The 24,503-nt window shown below is 59.3% G+C and overlaps 1 protein-coding gene across 2 annotated transcripts; it reads left to right on the top strand.

Moving 5' to 3' along the window:
• Positions 1-89: 89 nt before the first annotated feature.
• TTF1 (transcription termination factor 1) lies at positions 90-22,911 on the top strand. 2 transcript variants are annotated; one of them, XM_028529574.2, is made up of 11 exons: positions 90-148; positions 4,426-5,418; positions 6,929-7,152; positions 7,972-8,157; positions 9,060-9,138; positions 12,052-12,182; positions 13,734-13,968; positions 15,572-15,661; positions 16,683-16,748; positions 19,990-20,075; positions 20,920-22,911. In XM_028529574.2, the coding sequence occupies exons 2-11, from the start codon at positions 4,433-4,435 to the stop codon at positions 21,099-21,101; spliced, it is 2,265 nt and encodes a 754-aa protein (XP_028385375.1). In that variant the 5' UTR covers positions 90-148; positions 4,426-4,432; the 3' UTR covers positions 21,102-22,911. The 2 variants fall into 2 exon arrangements, 1 of the variants encoding a protein (XP_028385375.1); XR_004902385.1 differs by lacking the exons at positions 90-148; positions 19,990-20,075; positions 20,920-22,911 and having other exon boundaries at positions 4,283-5,418; positions 13,734-13,961.
• The last annotated feature ends 1,592 nt before the right edge of the window (positions 22,912-24,503 follow it).

Raw genomic sequence — 24,503 nt, 5'->3', positions numbered from 1 at the left:
ATTCACGCAGCTGTCCCAGTCCCAGCTGCAGCCAGGTTACCATGGCAGCGGAATGCCGAGGGTGGGCCGGAAGTGACGCATGGCTACTTCCGCTTTCCGCAGCGGCAGGACTTCCGAAGTGTAGGAAAGGTAGTGACTCCTTCGGACGGTAGGTCGAAAGCGCCGTTTTGTTGTTCCGGGTGTTTTTTAGATGCGCTTATATAAATGGAGCGGTGGTAATTGTGGTCTTCTTTCCCCGGAAGACGCGCCTCCGGCCTGAGGTCTCCAGGGATGGGGGTGGCGCCGTTGGCTCGGCCGCTGCTCCAGTCCCCTCCGCACCGGGACCGAGGTCGGGTTTACGGGCGGAAGGGGACGGAGAGGCGGCCCTCGGGGTAGTTCCTCCCCTCCCGGCCCCGGAACGCCCGCCCCGGAGCGCAGCAGGGCCTCTTTGGCGCCCCGCAAGTGGTGCAGAGTCCGGGGCCAGGCTTGGCACGGTCGTGGCGGGCGGGAAGCGGCGTGTTCCTCAGAAGTGGAGATAAATGCATATTCATTCATTCCAGAGGCATCGAGCTATCTGGGAGCCAGACAAAATCTCAGCCCTCAGGGGACCGATCGTGGCACAGCTGAGCCACGTGCAATAGGGAAGCAGCTGGATTGTTGGGGAAACGCTGCAGGAACCCAGGGAGGCGATCAAAGAGGCTTTCTTGACTTGACTTTAAAACTTAGACCAGTCTCAGCTCAGAAAGGTAGCACGGAGGAAACGCATTGCTGCGAGAGTGAGCTGCTCTTTCAAAGCCCCTGAGGGTGAAAAGGATCATGGTGTGTTCTAGGGCCTGAAGGCAGGGTGTCTGGAACCCGGAAGGAAAGGAGACCTGCAGAGGCAGGGGTGGACCAGACGGGTCGGGAAGGGCATGGTAATTCTGCACAGTTTTGGGGACACGTTATCTTAAGAGTAACGGAGAAACCATAAAATGTTTATAGTAGGAAGTGACCACGTATTTAAAAGTTTGTGTCGAACTCAAGAAACCGGGAGGAGAAGCTTAGGTATTTTAAAAAAGAAAGAAACGGATGGAAAGTAGGATGTTGGATGGAATCTTCTGTTAATTGTTACAAAGAGGTCCTGAAAAGTAGGCGGGGAAAGGGAATGAAGTGCTGATGGTCGCAGGCACCACACCTGGAGCAGAGCACCTGGAGCAGAGCACCTGGAGCAGACTCAGGGGCAGTAATGAGGGCGGAAGCTACCTGGGGGCTGAGAAGTGGATGGACTGGAGAGGGCGGTTTCTCAAGGAAGTTTGCTGTGTCGGGGAGGAAAGAAAAGCTGGATGGGACTTTAGAGTTCGAGGATGGCTGCATCCTTGTTACTTGTTTTGTTTTGTTTCATTCAGAGGAGTCTAGAGGTCGAGGGGGTGCTGCTAGCAGGGAGCCTGTGCAGAGGAAGAGGCTAGAGACCCAAAAGAGAGGTGGGTCACCTGATGGGTCGGGGTCTCCGAGAGGCAGGAGGAAGCTGGTCTCCAGCACGCATGGGCAGGAGTGGCCTTTGGCAGAAGAGTCCCCTCCTTTGTTGCAGCAAGAGGGAAAGAAAGGAGGGGATGGGTGCACGCAGGCATGTTGCACTTGGAGGGAAATTCCCTGCCTAGTGTGTGTGCATGTGAAGGAGGTCATGAGCAAGTCAGTTGGCTGCAAGTGGGAGGGAAGACTGGAATTTAGAAGCCTGTTGAGAATCAAGGAGATTTGAAATAATTATTTCAAAAAGAGTGGGCAAGTGAGCTGTCTCGAGCAGGGCTGCCCCCAAAATAGCATGCAAGCTATGTACATAATTTAATATTGTGACTAGTAGCAATAATAAAAAAACCATGAAAAGGTGGAATTAGGAATGTATTTTACCAAACAATATTCAAATTGCCATTTCAACAGGAAATTAACATGCAAGAATTATGACTGAGACATTTTAGTGTCTTCGTTCTAAGTCTTTGGAGTCTGACGTGTGTGTGACACTTTGAGCGCAGTGTGGCCCAGCCACACTTCCGGTGCTCGGCAGCCTCTTGGGGCCAGTGGCGCCCGCCGTGCAGCACAGATCCAGACGGACACAGTTGGACAGCTGGGCAGTGTGCAGGTCCCAGATAGGTGGTGCCCATCTGCCCAGTTGTGAGTTTTCTCCAGGGCACCCAAACGAGAAGCATTCATTCACTCCAAAATAGGTATTTTTTGAGCTCCTCCTACGAGCCAGGCACTCTGCTAGGTGCTGGGCTACAGTAGCTTAGAAGGGCGGGCCAAAGCAGGGTTACAGTTGTTCATACAGAGAATAATGCTACAGGAGTAATAAAGTGTCTCGCAGACTCACAGCTGTAAGCTCCCTTTGCCCGTCCCTGGGTGAGGCAGATAAACCCTCTCTCCGAACAGGGAGTCAGCCTGCGACACTCACCCTGCCGGGAGCTGAGACCTCAGAGAGGCCGTAGGCGGGTTTCCATCGTCTCTCTGTGGCAGCAGGGAGGAAGGCCTCATCCAGCGCTCTGGGTGCCTCCATGAGGGGGAGACCCTGAGGCTGGGGGTCTGGGCTGGCGGAGCAAGTCCACACGTTTGTGCACGGTCCCCCTCCCTCCGCCACATGGCGTCTTCGCTACCCGGGAGAAGTTAGGTGCCTCTGTGGAGAATGGGCTGGCCATTCGGACTTGAAGGGGTGGGAGTGCATCTCTAGGACACACAGTTACATGAAAAATAGTCGGATGCAGACCAGAATGTGTTGGTGCTGCCTTCTGTGTAAGCAAGGGGGGTGGGGATAGGGCCAGGTGATGGTGTTTGAGCCACATAAATGCATGAACTAGTCGAAAGAGACACAGAATCCTAAAAGCTGAAACACAGAAGGAACGCAGAGAAAGGAGAGTTACAAGACGTGTTTGTAAAAGCATACCGTTAACCATCTCTTTTGTCAAGTTCGTTTCTGTTAGTGTACTTCGACTCCAAAATGCACATGCTCTCCATGAGTGTTGACATTGGTGCCTTGTTAAGTTTCATCCCAACTCACTGCAGAGCTTTGACTCTCTGTTGGACATGAACAAGGCCCACCCAGTCCCTGTCTCACAGAGGTGACCTTCAGACTGAGGTCAGCGAGTCCCTGACGTCCCTGCTGTGAAGGCACTGGCAGGTCCTTGCACTCCCACGTGAGACAGAGTTCTGGGGCTCGGCTTCTCCATGGAGACACGGGCAAACCACCCTCCTCCTTGGAATTTTCTTTTCTTTTCTTTTCTTTTTTTTTTTTAGCAGAGGAGCATTAAATAGCTAATGAAATAACTATGTTTTTTTTTTAAGATTTTGTTTATTTTTAGAGAGGGAAGGGAGGGAGAGAGAGAGAGAGAGAGAAACATCAATGTGCGGTTGCTGGGGGTTATGGCCTGCAACCCAGGAATGTACCCTTGCTGGGAATCGAACCTGGGACACTTTGGTTCCCAGCCCGCGCCCAATCCACTGAGCTACGCCAGCCAGGGCTAAATAACTATGTTTTAAGCTGCAGTTGGACTAAGTGCTACAAAAGTAAAGTACAGTTTGCTATGAAATCAGCAAAGTGTTTAGGGAATGGGCCAAGCCCAAGGGATCAGGGGAGTTTTTCTTTCCTTTGCTTTTTTTTTTTTTTGGTAAATACTTAGATAGTTAGAGCCTTGAATTGCTGGTTTTTAAACATAAATGAAAGCAATCTATACCCTTGTTCTGCCCCTCGCTTTTTATTTGGGGTATTCAGATGAGTGTAGATAAAAACAGACCGCCCCTGTCCTTGTTGTCCCAGTTAAGAAATAAGAGATTACAGATATGAACGAAACGGGCTCCAGACGCGTCCCTAATCCCCGAGTTTGTCAGTTATAATCCCCATGTTCATAGTTTTCCTGGTATGTATCCACTGAGAAAAGACCCATAAAAATGTTTGCGAACTTTACACTTAATATATATACACAGTGTCATAATGGATACATTCTTTTAACCAGGGGAAGCTTTCTCGAGGCAGTGACATTCCAGCCACACTCTGAAGGATGGACGGAGGCAGGGAGGCGGGAGGCGGCTGGGAGTGTCCTGGGCGCAGGGAGTCGGATGCTGTCAGACCCTGAGCCAAGGAAGGGGTTGTGGCACGTCTGGGGGAGCAGAAAAGGGGACGTGTGGCTGGAGCCCCGAGTTGGGAGGAGAGGTGAAGGAGAGGCTGCGGGGGTGGGGGCTGGCCGAGCAGGCCCTGGGGTTCCCTGTGTCCTGGACGTTTCTCCATCGGTCAGGCAGTGGGAGCAGGCAGAGTGGTTACCGGGAGCCCCCCACCCCCGCACACTTAGAATAGTGTGAGATGTATACTCGTGACTCCCGCTGGCTGTTTGTCGTACAGTTTCGTTTTCCCATGATTTTTTTTTCCTCCGGAGGCTGATGTTTAAAATGCTTTGCAAAATAAACCACTGTTGTCGGGTTTCCCTCCAGGAATAAAATGGAAGGCACATTGAGCCGACTGGAAGTCCGCACTCCAGTTTTTGACAAGAAAACGGAAAAGTATTCTGTGGAGAAGGAGAGACGTCGGATGCGTGTCCATGAGAACCTCAGAGACCCCGCCTTGCAGAGTGAACATTCTCACAAAAGGAAGAGGAAGCACAAGAGAAAAGATCGCCAGTTTCCCGCTTCTCCTCTAGAACAATCCGAACCCGGTGAAGAGACCGAAAAGGCCTCTCCTGCAGCCAAAAAGAGGAAAAAGGGGAGGGCGTCGGGGGCGCAGGGCGACGCGGGCATCGTGTACGTCATGGTGGATAAAGAAAACATCGAAGACACCCCGAAGGATGTTAGGAAGGACGTCGACATCGTCTACATTGACGTGAGCAAGGGGCGGGCATCGGCCAAGGAGCCCGGAGCCCGGCAACGGCACGCAGTTGCCAAGCGACGTGAAAACGAGCCGGAGGAAGCACATCACGAGGTCAGGAAGGAAAAGAAGCGCCAGAAGGAGGCTGCATCCTGTGACGATGATGCTGGGCAAGGGGGCCGTGATGCCAGCGCCGGCCTGCCCCAGCCGCAGCCACAGCCGCAGCCCCTGCCTCCGGTGCCCAGCGAAGGCCCGGGCGCGCCACCGCTGGGGGCCGCCCGCGAAAGGAAGTCCAAGAAAAGAAAGAGGGAGACTTCCCACAACCGGGAGTCCGAGCGTCCTGAGACCGGGAGCTCCGAGGGCCGGCAAGCGGCCCACGACGCAGGCGCTCCGGAAGGCAGGGAGGAACCCCGCAAGTTAAAGAAAAGGGCCAAGAAAAGGAGGCGAAGGTCTGCTGGCGACAGTGCCCTTGCGCCTGGCGGTGGTTCAGGCCACCCCGTGAGCTGTGAGCGCCCGGACGTGCCCCCCGATTCACCGGAAGGTCGCGGCTCCGTGGCTGAGGACGGTGCAGCACCCCAGCAGCCGGAGGAGCAGACGCAGGCGTGCTCGGAAGAGGCGCAGAGGTAACGCGGGACCGCCTGCCCTCTGAGGGTGTCCGTCCTCTGTGGGAGTTGTGCCCCGGGCCTCTGCTCGGCGCGTTTGCAGCAGATGGCAGAGGCCCTAGAGGTAGACCAGGGCGGTGTGCACGTTTAAGCCGGCCCTCCGCAGGCAGCGCCCTTCCCCGTGCACACGTGGGCAGCCACACGTAGGTAGCCCCTCAGGTGTGCAGGGAGCGCTCTCCCAGCCCTGGGGCTCTGTGGCGAAGTCCAGTGGGCTTTTTGAGACCCCCCCCAGTGTTACCCTGTCTGTCTGTGTGCGTCTGGATGGAAGAAGGAGTGGGTACCTGAGAATGCTACCCACCAGGGCAAAGTTCAAATTGGGGTTCTCACTAAGGAAAGAAATTTTAACATTTTATATGTAATTATCATGTAAGTGTAGCATCTGCTGCATAAATGCAGGGAGGTAGGGTTTTTTATTTGTTTGTTTGTTTGTTTTTTCTTAGTTCCTGGGACTTGAGACAGATTTTCGCCCCCATTTTTACTCAGTGGCTTTCTCGCCTGTGTTAGATTGTGCTGGCTTAACACAGCTCCGTCTAGCAGTTGAATGAGAGAGGGCCCGCCCGCCCCGCCTGCGCGGTAACGGTGGCCCTGCCCACGGCGTCCTCCCTGCAGTCCCGCCTGGGGCGGCCCCAGAACCCGGACAGTGAGGCAGGAATGCCCTAGGCCTGGGGCGCTTGACTCACACTGCCCTGCGGGCACTCTGAAAACCACGGGCCCTTTTCTTGGGCAGGTGCACACAGTTCTTTTTTTTTTTTTCCAGTGTCCTGTCTGAGCAGTTAGTTGATACAGGTGAACATATGAAGAGATGTGAACATCTGGCAGAGAGTTGGGGGTGTGTTGGCGATAGATACACAGACGACCACGCAAAGGGGAAATGTGGCCGCTACTGACCGCAGCAAAAAATAACCGTAACCATCCGTGACTGATGTGGCTCAGTGGGATGGGCGTCGTACCACAGACCAACCCAGGGGTCGCTGGTTCAGTTCCCAGTCAGGGCACGTGCCCGGGTGACAGGCCAGGTCCCCGGTTGGGGGCGTGCAAGAGGCCACCGACATCAATGTTTGTCTCCCCTTTTTCTCCCTCCTGTCCCCTCTCTCTAAAAATAAGTGAACTCTTTTTTTTTTTTAAAGTAACAGTAACCACGGAAGCCCTGGATACTGATTGAACTGATTAACAAATCGTCATATTATAAAGCCTGCCTCACTGGCAGGGTCAGGCGAGGTGTCTCAGGTGCCGTGCAGGCAGAAGAGGGCGTGGCCGACCAGGAAGTCCGCATCCGAAACTGGGACAGCTGAGAAACGGTCAAATGAGAGACAGGGCCGGGGCTGCCAGTCTCCCTGCGGGTGGCCCCGGGGGGTGCCCAGGGCAGCAGTTCCTGTGCGAGCCCGGACCCCCCGCTCGGGTCTCCCCCGGTTCACAGCTGTCAGGGCCGTGTTCCCTCGGGGCTGATCAGTCCATCCCCACCCACCCCCAGGTCAGGGCCTGCCGATAAAGACAGCGGCTTGGAATCGGCGAAAGACTCCGAGACACCGTGTTTGTCTGAAGACTCGAGAGACTCGGACGAGGCCGACGTGGACCTGGACGCCGCCGTGCAGCAGCTCCGCGAGTTCATCCCCCGCATCGGGGACAGGGCCGCCACCACGATCAAGCGCATGTACCGCGACGACCTAGGGCGGTTTAAGGAGTTCAAGGCGCAGGGTGAGCCTGCGGGACCGCGGGGTCTGCCGGGCGTTGCCGGAGGCCCGACGTTCTTTTGTGAACGGCTCGGATTTACAGTGCAGAGGCGGGCAGCCCGGGCCGCAGGGGCCAGGCGGGCCTCGTGGGGGAGGGGGAGGTTAGTGGGCTGCGGCCTGGGAAGGATACGCACAACTGAAATAAAATTAAAGACATTAACTCATCAACCTCCATGAGGTGCAGCTTCTTTCCCTGAGTCATTACTCTGAGGGTGAGCTGGTGGAGTGGACACGTTTCAGGCAGGACCCAACTCAGCGCCCCCACCCCGCCCCCTGATCTCACTGTGTTACAAGACCCTCCCAGGAAGCCTGTCGGACTCGGCCACAAACTGCACGCACACGCCTGTGTACCGACAGGTGCCAAGGTCACCCAGGGCCGGCCCGGTGGGCCTGCACCACCATCACCGGGAGGGAAAAGGGGGCTTTTGCCTTAGGGACTTCATCATGTCGAGGAGATTTCCTTTGAAAAACAGACAGATGAGCCCTGGCCGGTGTGCCTCAAGACTGTTTCAAAGGGAGGTTAGTGAGCCAGGAAAGGTCACTTGGTGGAACGGGGTGAGCAGGGAAGAGCTGGGGAGAGGAGTGAGGCTCGAACTCGGAGGAGAAGCGGAGCCTCCCCGTGGGACGGGGGCGGGGCGCTGAGCGGCCAGCGCATGCGCGGGTGGACGGCTCCCGGGCGGACGCACGCTGGGCCCTGCGCTGCCTGCCGCTGCTGGCGCGCACCAGCCAGGCTGGCTCTTACTCGTTCCTGACGACACCCCCTTCCTCCCGCCCCAACTCCTAGGTGTCGCCATTAGGTTCGGCAAGTTTTCTGTGAAGGAAAACAAGCAGTTGGAGAAAAACGTGCAAGAGTTCCTGGCCCTGTCGGGAATCGAGAGCGCGGACAAGCTGCTGTACACGGACCGGTACCCGGAGGAGAAAGCCGTGATCACCGACTTGAAGAGAAAACACGCCTTCCGCCTGCACATCGGTGAGTGCACGGCCGCCCCTCCTCGACCCACCACGACTGTCCTCCCCCGCGGACGGCAGCCCGTGGTGCCTGTGTGGCGCGGCGCCTGGCCCGGGCGGCGCGCGTTAATGACACCGTGGGAACAGGGTTCTCGGCGGCAGCCTGTGTTGGGGGTTAGGCGTGTGTTCGTGCCTCCCAGCTGTGGTGCTTGACCGACTTCAGGAAGAACGAGGCCCCAGCTCCCAGCTCTCCTCCTCGGCAGTAACTGAGGTTTAGGTCGCTCTTCCTGCTCCCCGGGGCGGGTGTCTCCCCTTCGCTGCCCGAAGCACGCCCCCCCCCCAGTGCAGCAGGGGCTCCTGGGAGTTTCCGGCGCGGCCCAGTACCTGCCCGGCCGCTGGGGCCCCTCCTAGAGGTGACGCTCGGAAAGTCAGGGGTGCTAAGCAACCCAGGACTGGACCAGGAAAAGCGTTCTTGAATGAACAGCAGTTCGTCCGCAAGGCTTTCCCGGGGACGCACCCAGGAAAGGCAGTGCCAGCCCTGCGGAGGGCGTGTGTCGCCTGCGGGGTGGGTGGGGGTTGCGAGGCCAGCCTGTCCGCTTGGAAAGGGGGTTTCCCTCACGGCGGGCTGTTGGTGCGGTCCCCCACTTCAGCCGTCCCTCCTCTGCACGCGCTGCCTTTGGGAGGGTCTTCTCCGTGAACTGAGGGGACCGGAAGCTGGGGCCTCTGCGTGCAAAGCGCCCAGTTTTCCCAGGCCTCCGAGGAGCCTGGGGGTGTCACACGCCCGCATCCCCGGACAGCGTCTGCAGGCCCTGCCCGGGGCCGGGGTGGGTGGCGTCTCGGAAAGGGCCCTGCTGGGCTCCTTCGCGGCGGCGGCCGCTCCCTGCCACACTGCGCGCCCTGCTGACCGCCCCCTTCCTCCGGCAGGTAAGGGCATCGCGCGGCCCTGGAAACTCGTGTACTACCGGGCGAAGAAGATGTTCGACGTCAACAACTACAAGGGCAGGTGAGAACTCCGTCCCGCAGCTCGGCACGCGTTGCGTGGGGCCCCGCGGACCCCGTGAACCAGAGTGTCGCCCGCACGGATGGGGAGTGAAAGGGCCATGCTGGTGGCGTGTGTGTGTGGGGCCGGGGGCGCGCCTGTCACCAGGCGCTGTCTTCCAGGCCCCTTCCGGGGCCCCCGCTCCGACCTTTGTGCCCTGCCCCCTCCCGTCCTCAGCTGTTTCCTTGCACTGTCGTTTCCTTAGAGCACTCAGCTCGCTCTGCCCTGTCACTGCTGCTCGGCCAGTGTTCTCGCTGAGCCTGTGCGCTCCCTGTGAGCCCGGACGTCCCCGCCCGGTGACGCGGCCTGCGGCCGGCTCCCTGGCTCTCCGTGACCGCGCAGGCAGAGGCCTGGGGCAGCAGGTGCTCCTTCTATGGGAGTCAGCGGTCGGTTCAGCACCCCCCGAGCGCTTAGGTGCTGACGGCCATTGTCTCCGCCGCTTTTTGCCCAAATCAAATACCCAGCTGGAGTTTGCTTCCAACGTTCCGAATAGAACGGGCGCAGGTGCGGAGTGGGCTGTGGGCGCCCCCTCTGCTCGGGGGTGAAGGGACGAGCGGGAGAGCAGCGGCCAGCACGCAGCGACGGGACTGTCTCTGGGCAGCCGAGGGACCCGTCCCCGCAGGACCGCGGAGTTCCGCCAGCCCCGTGACTCTGCACCGGGACACGCGCAGCCGCTGATCTTGCAACGTGGGCATGACGTTGGTTTCTTTTATTAAGCTTTTACCAAAATAAGTAAATCTCCAGGAGAGGAAAGGCTGCGACACCTGCCCGACCCGCCCTCCCAAGCCCCGTCGGAGGCGGGTGAGGACGGACTTGTGGGAAGCCACACCGTGAGGACACAGCGGGAACGCGACTCAGACGCACGCTTTTGGGACGGGAGCGGTGGCAGCTGAGGGGACGTCTCTCCGCCTGTGGCGGCGGCAGCGTGGGAGTGAGGTTTTTGGGGGAGTGAAAGGCCGTCGTTCTGATAACGAAGTTCATTCGCTTGTTTGTGCCGTAGTACGTGTGTTGCGTTCACCATTCATTCTTAGAATACTTTTCCAGCTTCAGGAATTCTTAATGGAAAAAAGGCAGGAAGTCCGGAATCTGAGGATTATTTGAAGGCTCTGTGGGGCCTCGGGAGGCAGCACCCCGTTCCCTCGTTTCTGCCCCTCGTGTCTCTCTGCCATCCTTTCCTGCTGCTGCCAGGGTGCCTCTGTTGGCCTCAGGGACGCCCTGCTGGCCCCGAGAAGGAAACTGCTGGAAAGCACAGCTCTTAAAGGCACGGGGTCGCAGGCCTCCACTCCCTGCCCTCTGCAAGGGGAGGGGGTTTCTGAGCGTGCTGAGCCGCCTGGCCTGAAGGCTGGCTGCACCCCATCACCGGAGGTGGTGAGGGTTTTCCTGGGGCCTCTTCTGAACGGCCATAGTGACAACACAGACCCCACCCCCACCTCGGGGCAGGGGCCACTGCAGTCAGAACGGGGCTTCTCCTTCACTTCTTCCACGGGGAGTGGTTTTGTCCCTTCCTTTAGTAGCGTGTTTGCGGGTGGAACTGGCGCAGGGCTCCTGCCCCTGTGGGCCTTGCCCTCCAGAGTGAGCAGAGCGTCCCGGGGACCACCAGCCTCACGTGGCCTCGGAGCACAGGGGTGTCCTTGCTCCGGACGGGGATGTGCTGGGAGAGCAGGAGCACCCGGGGGTGGGAGGCTCAGGATGAGGAAGAGCGTGTGTGAACCAGCTCAGTCGTCGTGGGTGCTGATGGCATGTTGGAAAGACGGCAGTTTTAACATGTTGGGTTGAGTAAAAAAGTTAATTCATTAAGACGAGATACAATTAATTTCTGTATGACCGTTAGGAAGTTTTAAACGTACATGGCTCACAGCAGGTCTCTGTCAGCCAGCAGAGGCCTGGAGAAGAGGCGGGTGAGCAGGGAGCCCCTCAGTGTGGAGCCGCCGGTCATGGCCGGTGCAGGGAGAGGCCGGGCTCTCCGAGGAGGATGCCGGGGCCTCGGGCTCAGGGGGTCAGGAGGTCAGGGAGTTTCTGTATCAGACTGCGTGGGAGCCACCCTGGCAGATGAGGGGCCCAGGGCTGAGCAGCAGGGAGCAGCGGGCTTTGGGGGCATGTCGAGAAGTTTGTGTTGTGTGGTGCGTGAAATGGGGGGCCTATAGGGTGTGGATGGGGAATACCCTGATCCCAGTGTTTGGGCGCTGTGCACCAGCCGGGCCTCTGGCCTGGTACAGCGGGGCCTGGTTTCCGGACTGACCACAGTCAAGATGCCGGGACAGGAAGTGACCCGAGCTCTGGCGGTTGGTCGCCCGCCCCACCCAGCTTTCCCAGGACCGCAGCGGACCCCTTGGGGACAGCGGTGTTTGGTCTCGTAGTCCGGTCCGTGTTGTGGCAGGCCGTGGGTGTCTTTGCAGGCCACGGTCAGGGTATTTTTTCTCCTTTAACGACTGATCATTAATTGGGAAGGATTGCTTAATGAGAACAAGATGTCCCTTTGGTGATTGGGGGGCAGTGATTAAGAAGCTTAAGAACTTGCCCTGGCTGGTGTGGCTCAGTGGGCTGAGCACCGGCCTGCAAACCAAATGGTTGCCGGTTCAATTCCCAGTCGGGGCACATGCCTGGGTTGTGGGCCAGGTCCCCGGTTGGAGGGGTGCGAGAGGCAGCCAGCTGATGTTTCCCTCCTTTTCCCTTCCCCTCTCTCTGCAAATAGTAAAATCTTTAAAAGAAACAAAGCTGAAAAACCGGGTGGAGGTGACTGTCGCCCAATGTTGTAAGCGCGCTAAACGTCGCCGAGTCGCGAGCTTTAAAACCGGCTGCCTGTGTTCTGTGAATTTCCCCTACCTGCCAGAGAAATTAAAACCGAGAACAAACTGTCTCGGGTTCCCTTCCTCGCAGGTACAGCAAAGAGGACACCAAGAAGCTGAAGATATACCACTCGCTGCACGGCAACGACTGGAAGAAGATCGGGGACCTGGTGGCCCGAAGCAGCCTCTCTGTGGCCCTGAAGTACTCCCAGATCAGCAGCGGTGAGCGGTGGTCTCCAGCGTCCGCCCTGGGGAGCCCGCCTGGGAGAGCCCGCCCGGGGGAGCCCAGCTGGGCGAAGGGGCGAGCCCGGCAGGCCGTCGGCCGCCGCGACCCAGTGCACGGACTCGGTGCGGCCGTTGCCTGTGAGCCGGTCTCCAGTGCCGCTGCGTTCCCCTTCCTCCTGTGCGTTCGCGGAGCCACGCCCCTTCCTCGTGGGCCGATGGCTCCCGCTGCTCCCCTCGGCAGCTTTCAGTGCGGCTGCGCCCGCCACGTGGGCCGGTTCCGAGGAAGCTGGTGGGGAGAGGTCCTGTCCTGAGGGGGCAAGGAGGCTTGAAGGGGTGCGGGGGGGGGGGGGGGGGGGCTGTTCGGGCCTGCCGGGCAGGGGCTGTCCTCAGGACCGGTGGTGGTCGCTTCCTGTCTCTTCCCCCGCCTTCGGCAAAAGCGTCCTTGGTCATATTCTGCTCATGAAAAACCCCCAGCTGCTTTAAGAAAACTTCAGTCAGGGTCACTGGCAGCGGGGGCTGCCATGCGCCCCCCACATGGGCAGGTGGAGCCCCGGGCGTGCGTGCGTGTGGCCAGTGTGTGGTCAGCCCTGGCCTGAGTTGGGGACCAGGCCTTTTGTGCCACTGAATGCAGCCACAGATGCCACTCGGACACTCTGTGTGGCCTGTTCTCGTTTCCAAGAAGTAAAACAAAAGTCTGGGTGTTTTATATTGTGTGAAACCTAGGCGTCTTTTTTCTCCTTGGAACTCTCTGGACTTTTAAATATTCATCCAGATTATCACCGGGGAGAAGTGACAACAGCACTGGTGGGCCGAACCAAAGGCGTCTGCGGGCTGCGGGTCTCGGCCTCCTCCCCAGCGAGACCGATGTCTGGCATGGTGGCAAGCAGGGCCGCTGGCCTCCCCGCCCGGGCGACGGGCCCCGGAGGCTCTCGGGGGCCTCTGTGCTGCTGCCGCCCCAGCTGTCCGTCTGGCCCGGGGGCTCCTGGGGAGAGGTCGGCACGTGACGGACACTCGTCTGGTTACTGTTGTCCCGTTAAACGTGGGGAGCCTCAGAGCCCGTGCAAGAGACGTTACTCGCAGACACGGGAAGACCCTCCCTGTGCTAAGAAGGCTCTCCTGGCGCTGGCTCTCAAGGGAACCTGCAGCCCCAAGTGCTTTCGCGGTCTGTGTGTCAGGCGGCTGCCGCTGTCTCTGAAAAGGGTCAGATTTTCTTTCTTCTTCAGACTTCTTGTTTTCAGAGCCGTTGTGGGTTCGCTGTGTACTTGAGAGGAAGGTACCAAGATTTCCCATGTGCCTTGCACAGCTGCCCACCCCCGCTGTGGGCCCCCCCCAGGGGGCATGTCTGTTACAGTCCGTGAGCCTTCACAGACACGTGCCCATCCCCCCCCCCACCCCCCCAGCGGCCACCGGGGTCACCTTGGTGGCGTGCACGCTGTGGGTTTGGGCAGATGTGTGATGACGTGTACCTGTCATCATCACTTCCTTTCCAGCATTGTGTTTGAAAGAAAACAGACTAGCAACCCTGAGACTGCCCTTTCACACCCACAGAAAGGAACCACGGCGCCTGGAGTAAGACGGAAACCCAGAAGCTAATCAAGGCTGTGGAGGAGGTGATTCTGAAGAAAATGTCTCCCCAGGATCTAAAAGAGGTAGATTCTAAGCTGCAGGAAAACCCCGAAGGCTGCCTGTCCATTGTCCGGGAGAAACTCTACAAGGGCATATCTTGGGTGGAAGTCGAGGCGAAAGTAGAGACCAGGAATTGGATGCAGTGTAAAAGTAAGTGGTAAGTTTTAAGGCTTCTTATGCAAATTTTTGACGGGTTGCCTCCCTCTGCACAGTTTCCACAGAGGGCGGGCGGCGGGTGAGGTTGCTGGTGACATCCGGGGGCTGTGGCATGGGAAGCCGGCCACGTCTGGGGCGACGGCTGCCATTTCCTGCGTGCCGCCTCGGCCCCCTCGGTGTCGGTGCCTGATCGGAGTCAGCCCCTGACCGCGCCGACGCCTGCAGGGCTCCCCACAGGCCCGGGTGCGGGAGAGGGAAGTCACTGACGCAGGGTCAGTGCCGGCCCACCTCCCCGACCCCACCCCCGGGGCCTTCCCAGTGAGGGTCCCTCGCGTCGTCCCTGACCCTCTGCAGGTGCGCCCGGCACCCGGCAGTATTGTCTGCCGGCCTCGCTGCATGTCCTGTGCCTCGCGCGGCCTTGCCCGGCCCGGGGGTCTCCGAGCTGGTCCTGGACGCAGGGGCCCTGCAGCTCGGGGCCGCCTCACGCACAGGAAGCCCGGCCCCTTGACCATCGCTGTGAACAATGTCCCGGGTTGGCGTGTTTCACGCAGAGGGCAAACCCCCAGATGACACTGTTTGTTGTTTGTGACCCGTCCGTCATGTCGCGGCAGGCTTTGCTGTGAAGACAAAGACTTTTCTTTAAAGGATTGTATTTATTTTCAGAGAGGGGAAGGGAGGGAGAGAAACATGAGTGTGTGGTTGCCTCTCAGTGCCCCCTACTGGGCACCTGGCCTGCAACCCAGGCGTCTGCCCTGACTGGTAATGGAATTGAACCTACGACCTTTCAGTTCACAGACCGGCACTCAGTCCACGGAGCCTGGCCAGCCAGGGCCAGACAGGGACTTGTGGACTATTTTACATTGGGCTGCTGCTCTCATCAGGAGACTCAGTCACCCCCCTTCCTCCAGCCCATAGCAGTGGGCGGTGGAGGACCCAGCAAGCCGCTTAGAGGTCGCTTCGCTAAATTTGTCGTGCTCAGTGTTGCGGCATCTGGTCGCCGCAGTGAGAGCAACGTCCGTCTGTTTCGTTTGTTTCAGGGTTTTTGGGTTTTTTTTTTTTAGAGGAGAAGGAAGGAAGACAGGGAAACACATCGATGTGAGAGAGAAACATCGATCAGTAGCCCCAAGTACACCCGCAACTGGGGGCTGAGCCCACAACCCAGGCATGTGCCCTGTCTGGGAATCGAACCCTCGACCCTTTGGTTCGCAGGATGATGCTCCAACCGAGGGAGCCGCCCCAGCCAGGGCCCTCTGTCTTATAAACAGGGAGAACTAAACGGAGCTTACAGCTCCTTCAGCACCTGCTCACGGACTGCTGCGGCTGCTTCCCCCTTTTTAAAACGGCTCGTTGCAGAGATTCTGTGACACACACATGTGAGGGTCCTCACATGCATCACCCGGTTTTGGCAACACCCTCTCTGTCGTTTCACGTGTCCGTCGTCCCCACTGGATTTGGGAAGAGGGGCGTGGTGGGCGGTGGCGAACACCAGCGGTGCTGAGTCCCAGGCATTAGAGGGTGGTTCCAAGAGAGGGCAGTGCAGACGGGGAAGGCACCGGACACTTGGGCCCTGAACACGAGCTGTGCTTCTCCTCGTCCCCACGCAGGACGGAGATCCTGACCAAGAGGATGACCAACGGTCGGGACGTCTACCGGGGAGTCAACGCACTGCAGGCCAAGGTCAACCTGATCGAGAGGTGCGGACGCGCCGCACGGCGCCGCTGCCCTGGGTCTCCCTCGGGCTACACGGTGGCTCGCACAGCAGAGCGTGCGGCGGGGTGGCCCCGGTTCGGACCCCTGTTCCAGCACCTTCTCCACGTGTGACCCTGGACGTGTCGCTGCCTCTCTGGGTCTTGGTTTGTCCATCTTGGACGAGCGTGATGGTGACAGCAGCCGCCTCGTGGTGTTTGGGGGAGGGCATGCAGTGATGTGTGCTCAGTGCACTGCGCTGCGACGGTCCCGGCGAGCCCGCTGCTCCCCGGCTCCGGCTCCTCGGTGCTGCTGGGGCGTGGCCTCTGGGTCCGCCCGGGGTCCCTGTCCTGAAGGAAGGGGCAGCGTGGGTCTAGTTCAGGAAGCCCATGGGTCCAGGGGGCCCGGGCTCACGGCAAAGGGGAGACAGCAAAGAGCGGGGGGTGCTCTGGGCCTGGCCGCCCCGCCTTCTCCCTGCTCTGTCCTGAACTCGGCCCTGATGGTGTCGGGGCGCCTCCCGTTGCCCCTCTCCCCGCAGAGAGGCGGCAGGGACAAGTGGGACTGCGCAGGGCCTCTTCAGTCCAGGGTCGTCACCGCCTGCTGGTCACGAAATCTTCCCCAAGTGACTCGGGGGGGCCCCCAGCCCTGCTGCCTCGTCTGTGGAGTGGGGACAGTCCCCGACCTCCTCAGGGCGGGGCCAGTGAGTGAGTGAACGTCAGGCATAAAGGCCACAACACTCGTCTCTGACGTGGTGCTGAGCACACACACTGTTCCCGCGTGTCTGCACTGAGTGGTGAAGTCGTGTTTTTACCGCGAGACAGTGTGGTTTGGCGGGGGTGCAGAGGGCTCGGGGCGGGGGCCTTTTGGCTTGTAGCCCGCTGACTCAGTGACCTTGGCCACTGGGCCCGTGGAACGGGGGGCTGGCACCAGGGACCCAGTGGTGCCTTTGGCTCTGAATTGTCTAAGTCCCTGAAGGTGTCCATCGTGCTGACTTTTGCTGGAAAACGTAATTTTTATGTTTTCTCACAGACTGTATGAAATAAACGTGGAAGACGCTAATGAAATAGACTGGGAAGATCTTGCCAGCGCCATCGGGTAAGACCATTTGTTTGTGGTGAAGCTGCTGGAAAAGTAACAGGGACTGTTAGAAACGACTGCCTCTCGGGTTTTGAGGTCCCGTGCTGCCCACGGACCTTGTCTGGAAATCGCGATCGTGTTTGTGCGTGTACGGGACCCCCACCTGGACGCCAGCAGGAGGGAATGTCTGTGTGTGTGTACGGGACCCCCACCTGGACGCCAGCAGGAGGGAATGTCTGTGTGTGTGTGCGGGACCCCACCCCAGACACCAGCAGGAGGGAATGTCTGTGTGTGTGTACGGGACCCCCACCCAGACACCAGCAGGAGAGAGTGTCTGTGTGTGTGTGCGGGACCCCCACCCGGACGCCAGCAGGAGGGAGTGGGATGTGCACAAAGTCCCGTGGGAGCCTCAGAGAGCTACCAGGTTATGAGACTCGCACGGAGAAGCCCATGCCGCCACGTTCCTGCCCCGCCCCTCTCCCGCCCCCCGGAGGGAAGCATCCCCTTCAGTATCTGACAGCTGGCGGTGCACGGTGGCCCTGAATGAGGGTGTCACTCCCCGGTTGCCGTCCTGAGGAAGTTTGACGGTTTTGACACAATTCAGCCCACTCTGGGATGTCGCCAAGTGTCCCCAGGATGCCCTTTACAGCACTTCCCCTGACCTGAAGTGCAGTCCAGGGTCACGCGTGGCGTGCTGCCCTTTCCTCGTGCCCTGCAGTCTGCGGAGTGCGCCGTGGTGTCTGATGGCACGGGGGCGCTGGAGGAGCACAGGCGGCCTGTGCCGTGGCACAGCCCCCTCAGGCGGCCCACCCCCTCAGGCGGAGTGTCCCAGGGCTGCTCCCGACTGGAGCGGGGCTTTGCGCTTCCAGCAGGGACATGGCGGGTGCGGCTGTGTCCCTGCCGCTCATCCCGTCCCCGCCGGGAGGCGCTGATTCTGGCCCGGGCTCTGCTGGCACCTGTGTTCTCTGCGCAGCTGCTCTCAGTGAGTTCCCTCCGGGTGGCGAGAGGGCCGAGGGGGCTATTTTGAGAGCACAGGCGGGCCCTGTGGCGCTGCGCGGCCCGCTCCCCTCGGCAGGTAGTCATTGCATCGCGTCCGAGGCGTCTCGGGTGTGAGGGGCCTCCCTGTGCTTGGGAGCCGCTCCGTTTGCCTCCTCGGGGCGCCTTCTCGGCTGCAGCCCCCGAGTTTCCAGCCAGTCCTGCGACCAGGGCAGCGGCCGCCCCTCTCCCCGTCGGGCTGGCTGGCTGGGCGCTCGAAGGACGGCTGGCCTGCAGGGCACAGTCCCCCTGAGCAGGGCAGACTGTTGAGAATTGCGGGGTGCAGGTGCAGCTGGGTTTGGGAGGTGGGGGAGTGGGGGGGTGTTTGGCCTTGGGTTTGGGAGGTGGGCAGGAGCCGCCTGGCTGACCTGCAGGGGCGTGGCCTCAGGGTGAACTTGTCACTGATCCAGCAGGAAGGGAGTAACCAGTTCGGGGGGCAGCGGCTTAACCTTGGGGTGTGGTCAGGAGAGAGCCCTTTTTTTTTTTTTTTTTTTTTTAATTTAACTGGGAGAACTGGAATCTGTCCGGGGCAGGCCCTGCAGGGAGTCACAGACACCCGCCTGCCGTTCCAGGCCCTGCCCTGTGCTCGTTCCCCGCGGGTGGGTCCCTGAGAGGTGCTGGCGTCGGGTGCACAGAAGGAAGGGGAGCCTGCTCCGCACCCCACCAGCTCCCGACTGAGGGCTGTGTCCCCAGAGCCCGCCCTCTGTCTTAACAAACCACTTTGTAAACTCTGATTTCTCCAGTGAGTTTTTGTATGTTTTGTCACACTGCTTCTGATCGTGTGGTTCCTTAAATTGCATTCATGATTTTAAGGAAGAGGTGTACATATATTTTAAAAATGGATTGGTTTACTTGAGACTTATAAATCTCGAAGCTGTAAAATGGAGATTGTGGCATCTAGTCAAATACTGTTTGAAACAGCACATTCTCAAAGCTTTAATAATGAGTCAAAACGGTGAGAAGTAACTAAACTAAAAGTCCCATCTCTTCAGCTGCTTCATGCCTCCCTTGTGACTTAGTTAGGTGGGATTTAAATGTAGCATTTTAGCCTAATGAGAGGTGACAGCTACTCGGTTTAACAATGTGCAGACCAGTTATTGTCACTTCTCAAAGCTGACCTGGGTCTGTCTGCAGAGCATCACGCCCGGCGGGCGGGGCGGCGCGGTGCCCTGGAGCTTGGGCTGCGGCAGTCAGCCGACCGGGTGCCGGGTCCCGGCCCTCGGTGTGTAGCCGCCCTCGGCCAGGCTGCCCCCCAGCTTGTCTCGGTTTCCTCACCCATGCGACGGCTCACTAGGACCGAGGGCGGACCTGGGGAGGGGACGCAGGCCGGCAGGGACGCAGGGGCGGAGGGCCCCAGCCCCCGTTCGCCTCTGCGTACGTCACAGACAGAATGGTCTGCACTGGTCCCTCCGGCTGCCGGTTAACCGCCGAGACAAACAGTCACTGGGACCGTTTGAGAAGTGTCCGGGAAGTGGAGTTAGGGATTTTCACTTTAAAAAAAAGGTAAGAATTGGTTGTTTCAGTCTTAGTTACTGTGAAGTGGAAATGTGTTTGAGTCACCAAAACATCATCAGTGTCTGGTTTTTTTTTTGGTTTTTTTTTTTTTTTTGACTTTGCAAAATAAAACGTCAGGGGACGCCTGCCTTTGAATGGTGACAAGGACGTACGTGTCCTGGGTGTGATGGGGACGAGGGTGGAATTTGGAGCCGAATCACCCTGTTGTCCCAGCTGTGCCCCTCGTTAGCTGTGAGGTCTGGGGCGACCTCTCTCTGCCTCAGTGTCCCCATCTCTATAGTGGGGGCGACGAACAGTGAGTCCCTGGTGGAGTGCTCCTGCGGCTCCTTTGCTGCCGCCCGGGAGGGAGGGGCTTCGGGCAGGGCCACGCCCTGGGCGAGCGTGGGAGCGCGCACGGGCTGTGTGGGCCGTGTTGGGCACCCTCTTCCCCGCCTCTGGTTGGGCCCCTCCCGTGGGAAGGGAGCCCACCCGCCTCGTTGTGCTGCCTTCCCCCTCCTCGTGTGTGTGTTGTAGCTGCGTGGCCAACAGCTGCCACGCGTGCCTTATTTCTTTGCACTTGTGGCTGTGGCGATGTCGGGGTCAGGGTGCAGAAAGCTACTTGGGTCCGCAGACCTCACTCAGTCATCAGTGCCCCTGTCAGTGCCGGACTGTCAGTGCCGGACTGATCGGGCGTGGAGCTGACACCGTTTCCACCTTTTCCTTCCTGAAGGGACGTTCCTCCGTCTTACGTGCAAAGTAAGTTTTACAAGCTGAAGGCCACCTGCGTCCCCTTCTGGCAGAAGAAGACCTTCCCAGGTCAGTACCCTCAGCGTCTGAGATGTTTGGAGCACAGTGCGCGGTGCCCCGAGCTGGCGGTGGCCTTGGGCGAGTGACCTTCCTCCTGAGCGCCTCCCTTCCCCTGTTGTAGAACTGTGACAGCTGGCACATGGTCGTCCCTGCCCGACGGGATGTCCCGAGGCAGCACACCAGGTCACGCACATGTGAAAGGGGGTCTCCAGATGCTTGGGCACGGCAGGCACTCGTGTCTGACGGCAAGTGCTTCTCGGTTGCTGTCCTGTGTGCATGTGCACACACGCTTCCAGGGAAAACAGGTGCCCGGTTCCTTCTCTGTGGCCACGTGTGGTGGTTTAGATAAGTGACTCCCAAGCTCGGGTCACCCAAGTCACGTGGGGAAGTTGCTAAAAATATACATAGCGGGCCTCCTGCCCGACGCTCAGTGCTCGTCTGCAGGCCAGCTGCAGGGGCTCGGCTCCCTCTCATGGGCTCGCGGGAGCGTCTCTGGTGTCTGCCCAGCACCAGTGTGCGGGCCCCCGGCCCCACGGTGCGTGATCAAGCACCATTGGCGTGCCGCAGACACCCCTGCCCGGCTGTGAATCCCGGCCTCGCCCCACCAGTCTGTAACTTGGGCACGTGTCATAGTGTGTTGGGGGGCCTCGGGTTCCCCATCTGGAAAGTGGGTGAGCTGCAGTGCCTGCCTCAGAGGACCCCGGAGCGGACACAGTGAGCGGCTGTAAGCCGGCCGGTGAAAACAAGGGCCTGCATATGAATCCCGGGGCAGGGACTTCCGTCCTGCCTGCTGCCCCTTGACCTTGGGGTGAGGCTTTGTGCAAATTGCTTCAAAGTTAACCCTTTCCTTCAGAGATCATAGACTACCTGTACGAGACGAGCCTGCCTCTGCTCAAGGAGAAGCTGGAGAAGAAGATGGAGGAGAGAGGCCGGGAGCTGCAGACCCCCGCGGCGCCGAAGCGGGTCTTCCTGTTCCAAGACATCTTCCGCTGTGACGAGGACAGTGAGGGGGAGGACGGAGCTGGGGGGAGCTAAGGGGGTGCCGGCGCCTCTCGCCCTCTCTCTGCACTTGGTCGTGTTTGCATACGTGTGCCAGCGAAGCCGTTCCCGGTGTGGACGGTTAGGAAAGACACGGGTGCAGACGTGACGGCGGGTGTTGTGGAGCTTTGGGAACTGACGTCACCAGGTTCAAGTCTGTCTGGGAAGGAAGAGGAGCACAGGCGTTGATTTCACACTTCGGTCATGTTGAAAACAACGGCAGCTGACGCTTCTTCTGGAACCACAGAACCCCAAGTCCCCAAGCAGCGGAGGGTGGCCGCGTCCTGTAAACACTTGGTTGCCAGGGGGCCGCTGTGCGCGCCCCAGCACGGTGAGAGCGCCCGCAGCTCCCGGAGCACGCCCGTTGTGCTTCCGGCCCCGCCCCGCTGCTGAGGCCGAGCTCTGGCTCTGGGCGACGGAGTGTAGGTGAGCGTCAGCGGGAAGTGGTGGGCGCGGCGTTTCCTCGGCTGCTTTCAGTTCCTGCCCGTGTGGCGCCGGTGCAGCTCGTCTGCCCGGGCGGCCTCCCGGTGGGTAAGTGGGTGAGCTTTTCTCACATGACGCCCTCTCCAAGCCAGTCTAGGAACCCGCCTGGAAGCCACCCGCGGGGGAGAAACCCGCACCGTCTTCCATTCTTCCAGAGAAACTGGCTCTTAGACGGGGAAGCTGCGGTGCGGGTCTCGTGCACCCTCGGGCCTCCAGGAGTCACAAGGGCTCCCATCGGTCAGGAAAGCAACACACTGCAGGTGCTGCAGACCGGGAGGGACTCCTGTGGGGTCCAGGCGCCGGCAGGGCGGTCGGATTAGCCAGCAGGGGGGACCTGTGGGGCGGCCACTGCAGCCCCTCTGCCTAGGTGCCCTGGTGCTCCCCCTCCAACTCTGGGCTGCCTGGAGCCCGTGCCGCTCTGTCCCTTCTCGGTCCCTTCTCGGTCCCTTCTCCGCCACGCCGCCTCAGCCAGAACATGAGTCTCCCATGGGCAGCCCCTGAGCAGGACCCAGCTGGGCAGGGAAGCTGAGTTCCGGGCTCCTCGCCGCAGCGGTACGAGGCAGCGAGTGCACGGGAGGGACAGTGGGGGTGAGCCGAGTCCCGTGCACAGTGACGCCCCCGTCTGCGCCAGGGTGCAGCCCCAGTGTCCCCCAAGTGTTCTCCCCAGCGTCACTTGAGTTACATCACGCTGTGACGTTGGTTAACTCTCTACAAAGCTAGACATTTTCCCAAACCGGCCGTGGCTGGGGAAGGGAGAACACAGACAAACCAGCGTCGGGGTCCCGGGTCCCCACACTCTCCCCAGAACCCCAAACAGCACTGTGCAAATGCAGGCACTCGATAAATACTCAGTGAGCAAAAGAGTGTTTTCTTTTTAGAAAGCATTTTGCCTTCCGTCACTCCTTGTCTCTCAAACACGTCAGCCTCCGTGCCGATGGGGATGTGAATTGTGTGTTCCTTTGGCAGACAATCTGGTGGGATGCCGCGAACCCTTAAGAATGTACGTATTCTGTGATCCAGGAGTTTCACCTCCAGAACCTAATGAAGTACTAGAACCAGCATATGAGAATGGCACCTTTACCATGTGAAAAACAAAAAAAAAAAAGTCAATGTTTCTTAATAGGAAACTTGTTAAGTAACAGTATATTCCTAGAATGGAATTGTATGCAATAATGTTAAATGCTGACAGATTTGGTTAACACAAAAAGAGGTGAACAGTATTGTCAACTGAGATATTTCAGAAGAGTTTATATATTTTCTCAATTTTGTAAAATAAGAAAATAGAATGTGTGTATATCGGTATATTAAAATATGTGGGAAGCATCGCACCCAAGATGTCGGTGGTGTTTTATTTCTCTGGGCGGTGGGCTTGTGCGTTTACAGGTTAGAGCACGGCGTGCGTTGTGTTGCAAAGGCCAAAAACTCCAACTGAGACGTGAGGGGCCCCCGAGCTCACGACTGAACGTCCGGGGGGGAGGGCCCGCCCCCGCCCCGCCCCCGTCCCGCCCCCAGTCCCGTCCCCACCCCACCCCCAGTCCCCAGGACGTTCCTTCTCCGGACCCCACCTCCTCTCCGGGCCACACAGGGCCCCCTTCACACAACCCCCGTCTCTGCAGCCCCGATACCCACCCAGAGGAAGGAAAGGGTCTCTTCCTGTTATTCTGATTTAAGCTCCGTGTTTCGCTCCTCCTGCCCAGATCGAAGCTTGTGCCCAACTCTGACCTCTCACGGTAGCCAGGAAGACAGGGCTGGCTGCAGCCACACTGGGCGTGCGTCTGGAGCTGGGGTGTAGCCTGGCATCCCTCGAATGGCTGAGACGGTCCGTTCCCCGGGAGGAAATCGGGGTCCCGTGCAAACCGCAAATGTAGAGGACGACAGTGAGTCATCTGCATGTACCCATGCTGTGAACTTCACCCAGTAAACGTGTGCGCTTTGTAGAAGTTGGATTTGTGTCACGTTCTCCTCTGTCTCCCGTGTGCCCCCCCCCCCCGGGGGTGGGAAGGTGTCCAGCACACAAATGCAGGAACTCGGAAGGGAGGGCGGGAAGGGAACTGTGGGTGGGGGTTGGGACGGGCGTACCGCGAGGTGCATCCCCAGTCTGTGCTTCGAAGAGGACCGACAGGAGAGACGAGAAGCCGCGCTGGAGAGACCGATTGGTTCGCTCCGTGGGGAGGGGCATGGCACCATGGTGGGACGGACAGCCCCGGTCCCAGCCGGAGCAGGAAGGGCAGAGGGGGCACTGGGAGGAGGAGGAGGAGGAGGAAGCGGAGGCTCAGGAAGTGAACGAGGACAGAGAGAGAGAACGCCTGCCTCTCGAGAAACAAGACCAAGGACGAGCCCAAGTGTGTGCCAGCAGACTTGACGGTGCGCTGCTGGAGTTCCTGGCCCAGTTCTCGGTCGTTTTACACTGTTCTTTCCCATTGTGTTTTTTTAATTACCATCCACCCCTCCTCCCCATACCCTCTAACACATTCCACTCCCCTCCCCCTACTTTACACTTTTCAATAAGCATGTTTTTAGCTGTTTATTTTCACTTACGGACTTAATTACGCAACAAAGAGGCCCAGGACACTGTGGCAGAGCGGAGGTCTTCAAGTGTGCCGTCGCTCCCAGGGACCTGACCGCGCCTTCCCCCCTCCTTCCCCCTTCCCTCCCCCCCAGTCATGAGTCTCCTATAAAGGTCACCACGAGACATGCACCAGGGGAGCAGTGGGCAGTGGCAGCTCGTCCCGGGCCAACCCCTGAGCCAGTCTCCAGGGCCCCCTTCTCTCTGACCTCCAGGGAGCTCACAGAAGCCCTGTCTCGGCTCTTTCCTTTCCTGTAACAACGTTTCCAGAGAGCCCCAGCAGCCCCGCCTGGGCTCTCTCCTGTGGCTTCTTCCATCCTAAGCCCTTTCTTGTTCACTGTCCCTGACTT

This window comes from Phyllostomus discolor, chromosome 3 (genome assembly GCF_004126475.2).
Source record: "Phyllostomus discolor isolate MPI-MPIP mPhyDis1 chromosome 3, mPhyDis1.pri.v3, whole genome shotgun sequence".
Lineage (NCBI taxonomy): Eukaryota > Metazoa > Chordata > Mammalia > Chiroptera > Phyllostomidae > Phyllostomus > Phyllostomus discolor.
Note: the sequence above shows the minus strand (reverse complement) of the source record. Positions and strands in the feature narration are given on the sequence as shown.